At 45.3% G+C, this 3142-nt stretch overlaps 1 protein-coding gene across 1 annotated transcript; it reads left to right on the top strand.

Moving 5' to 3' along the window:
• Nucleotides 1-543: 543 nt before the first annotated feature.
• On the top strand, nt 544-2163 carry TMEM187 (transmembrane protein 187). The gene has a single exon (XM_030192427.1). The coding sequence runs from the start codon at nt 691-693 to the stop codon at nt 1480-1482; it is 792 nt and encodes a 263-aa protein (XP_030048287.1). The 5' UTR covers nt 544-690; the 3' UTR covers nt 1483-2163.
• Nucleotides 2164-3142: the final 979 nt, after the last annotated feature.

Here is a 3142-nt window from a genome sequence, read left to right as displayed (position 1 = left end):
TCTTCTGTACACTTGTGTGCACCTGCATGGATTTAAATATGTATGTGCAAAGCCTACTACATTTAACTGCATTGAACCCAGAGAAGGTGATGAATATTGGCTACATTCAGCAGCAACTGAATCCAATAATGCCCAAGCATTCCTTGGTTGTGAACAAGTGGGGTCTTCTTGTATAACCAGAGCGAGGGGAATCTCCTGTCCTTAATGGCCGCAAACTAGTTAGATTTCAGGCTATTGCTGATGTACATGAGACAGATTTGCATACAATTGAAGCAGTGCTCATACAGATCTCTCACTATAGATTCATTATCTGCCATCATGTTCTCTTTCAGTAGCTTGGCAAGGAAGGTTTCTTTTCCTTTTTTTTTTTATCTTAAAACTCATGCAAGCTTTAGAGTAATTCTAGTGCCTCTCTGCTGCAGCCTGGACAGGCTGGGGTTAAGTCTGTTCTGCAGAGTTGTATCTTGATGATGTAAAGGGGAAGTCAGCTGCTGTCCTAATCTAGCAATCTGCCAATAGGGAAGCCTGTGGTTACAAAGCCTCTCCCACTGCTGTTCTAACCAGGAAGTTAACAGCTTTTTTGTGGCAGAGACTCTCTTCTCCGACTGTTTTTAAAAATATTTTTCATGTGTCCTGCATGCCCTATGGTGTTATAATCTAGTGCCTTGTCACTACAGAGCCTGAGAGGACATGAAACTGCTTTGGGTTGATGAGCAGGCCCTGCTGCATGTGGCTGCAAGCTGCTGCCTCTGCTTCCTTGTTGTAAGCACTGGTCTTTTCGATGGTGTGGCTACTGAAGTGGGCTATGGGAATTATGCTGAAGAAGTTGTGACCTGGCTACCAGCATTTGTAGCTATGCCCTTTAATTGCTCCATTAATATTGGGTACATGCTTTTGGGTATCTTCTGGTTACACAGATGGCGCAAGACACAGAGGCAGAAAGATTTCCGCAGAATGTACATGAAGGATATCTTTGCACTGATGGCAATCATATATGGCCCAGTCCAGTGGGCTAGGCTGTGGACTCAGAGCCACAGAACAGCGGTTTTGGACCAGTGGTTCACTTTGCCCATCTTTGCCTGGGTGCTTGTTTGGTGTAAATCAATCCTAGATGGGTGGAAGCCATTGATCATCCTGCTAATAGAAGGGCTTTCGCTAGCCAGTTACTCCCTCTGCCTGTTGCATAGCTGTGGCTTTGAAGTAGCCCTGGGCTGTCATGTGCTAGGCGCTTTACTAAGTGCCCTCCAGGTCCAGCGGCGGTATGGAGACTCCACCTCCTGGATGTACTTCTGGCTCACCTTGATGTACTGCTTTGGCTTCATTACCTTGAAACTACTCGACCACTCGCTGACCCAATGGCTCCTGTTTCGTAGGCTCACAGGCCACTTCTGGTCCAAAGTGTGTGATATCATGCAGTTCCACTGTGCCTTCCGCTTTCTTGAACGTGTGGAACAGTGCAGCGTTCTCAAAGTTCAGATGTAACATATGCCAGTCCACCTCTACGAGAGCTTATTTTGCCCAATTATACAGACTCTCTAAAATAAAAATAATTGAGATTACACACAATGAATGACTATCATAAAAATTGATTAAATAGAAATGCTTTCAAACTGATTGCTAATATATGAATAGAAATTAGATTCTAAATTCAGTGAGTTTTGTTAGTAGTGACTTAGTCCATAGCTAATGAAATCACTCTTTTGGGTGCACATAATTTCAAGCTAATTCCTAATTGTTGCTAATAAATACATTATTTTATATACAGGTTAATGTAAGATAAACAAGTGTCATCATGATTTTATATTCATACTCTCCCTCACATTTGATTGGCTTCATAACTCCAGGAGGGCTACTTTTAGCTGGTCAGCAAAGCTACTACTTCTAGACTACAAAGGCCTTGGTTCTAATCCTACCAGAAGCGGTGTCTACCCTAACGCATGTGTCAAAAGGTATTCCAAACTCCTGGGCTAGATTTGGGAATAGACAAAATAGGTTGTCTCCTGTTGTTTATTAATCCAGACCTTCCTTTCAGGCAGCCTCCCAGGAAGGGGGGAGGAGCTGGAGAAGGCAGCAAGCAATTGTTTTTTCTTTATTTCAGCTTCAACCCCTCCTCCTCTTGGCAACAGGCAGCAGACTAAAATCAGCATTGCCAGATGGGCGGTTTTCCCGCCCAATTGGGCGGATTTCCGCAACCCGCCGCGGGAAACTTTTGCCCGCGGCGGGTTGCAGTTTTTTGGGCTGGTTTTGGTTTTTTTGTGCGGGTTTTGGGGCGGTTTTTCGGCCGGCGGGGGTGGGGCTAATGGCAACAGGCGGGGTTTGCCGACGTTTTGGGCGGGGCGATGACGGTGGGGGCTGGGCTGATGACGGCAGGGTGGGGATGATGACGGAAGGGGCGGGGTTGATGACGGCGGGGGTGGGGGTGATGATGGAAGGGGCGGGGGTGATGACGGAAGGGGGTGGGGTGTGTGCGGTTTTTGGTTGGGTTTTGGGCTGTTTTGTGTGGGAATTTTTTTTTTTATATGGCAACCCTGACTAAAATAGTCACAGCTCAGCCCCCACCTCTCAGTTATCACAGAAATTGAGAGACTCAGCTATGGGCAGACTGGAGCTAAAGGAAGGAGACACTGCTTTCCACAAGCTGTAAGAAATTTAGAGAGAGCTGCCAAGTTATTCAGTTTTAGGAAAAGAGACTTTGTGATCAGCTCTGGTTTTGAATTTACATTCCAAAGTAATGTGGTATTTCTAATCCTTTATTTCATCAGTTTAAATTGGGTAAAATTAGCACCTCAGTCTTTTGGGAATAGGAGAATATTAGGGTCCAGTCTGGATGGAAAGAGACAATATTAACAGAGGGAGGCAAAGGAATGGAAGAGAAAAAGTTTAATCTGCATTATTCCTGACCCCCCCACTCTGCAAATCAATTGCAATCTCAGGGTGATTGTAACGCAAAAGTTTTAAGGCATGTCAAAGCCAACTTTTGTGATGACCCAGAACTTGAACCATGTAAAGGGAGATTTAAATGGCTGAAGAACCATGAGCAGGCATTCAACAGCCCCTGTATTCCCCCCCCCCCCCCCCCACAAACACACACCCCTACACCTACATACACTTCTCTCTCTCTCATGGGTTTCTTTAGTAATAG

This window comes from Microcaecilia unicolor, chromosome 2 (genome assembly GCF_901765095.1).
Source record: "Microcaecilia unicolor chromosome 2, aMicUni1.1, whole genome shotgun sequence".
Classification (NCBI taxonomy): domain Eukaryota; kingdom Metazoa; phylum Chordata; class Amphibia; order Gymnophiona; family Siphonopidae; genus Microcaecilia; species Microcaecilia unicolor.
Note: the sequence above shows the minus strand (reverse complement) of the source record. Positions and strands in the feature narration are given on the sequence as shown.

Excerpts from the sequence above, each read along its gene's own strand:
- TMEM187 (XM_030192427.1), top strand. The coding sequence starts at position 691 with ATGAAACTGCTTTGGGTTGATGAGCAGGCCCTGCTGCATGTGGCTGCA.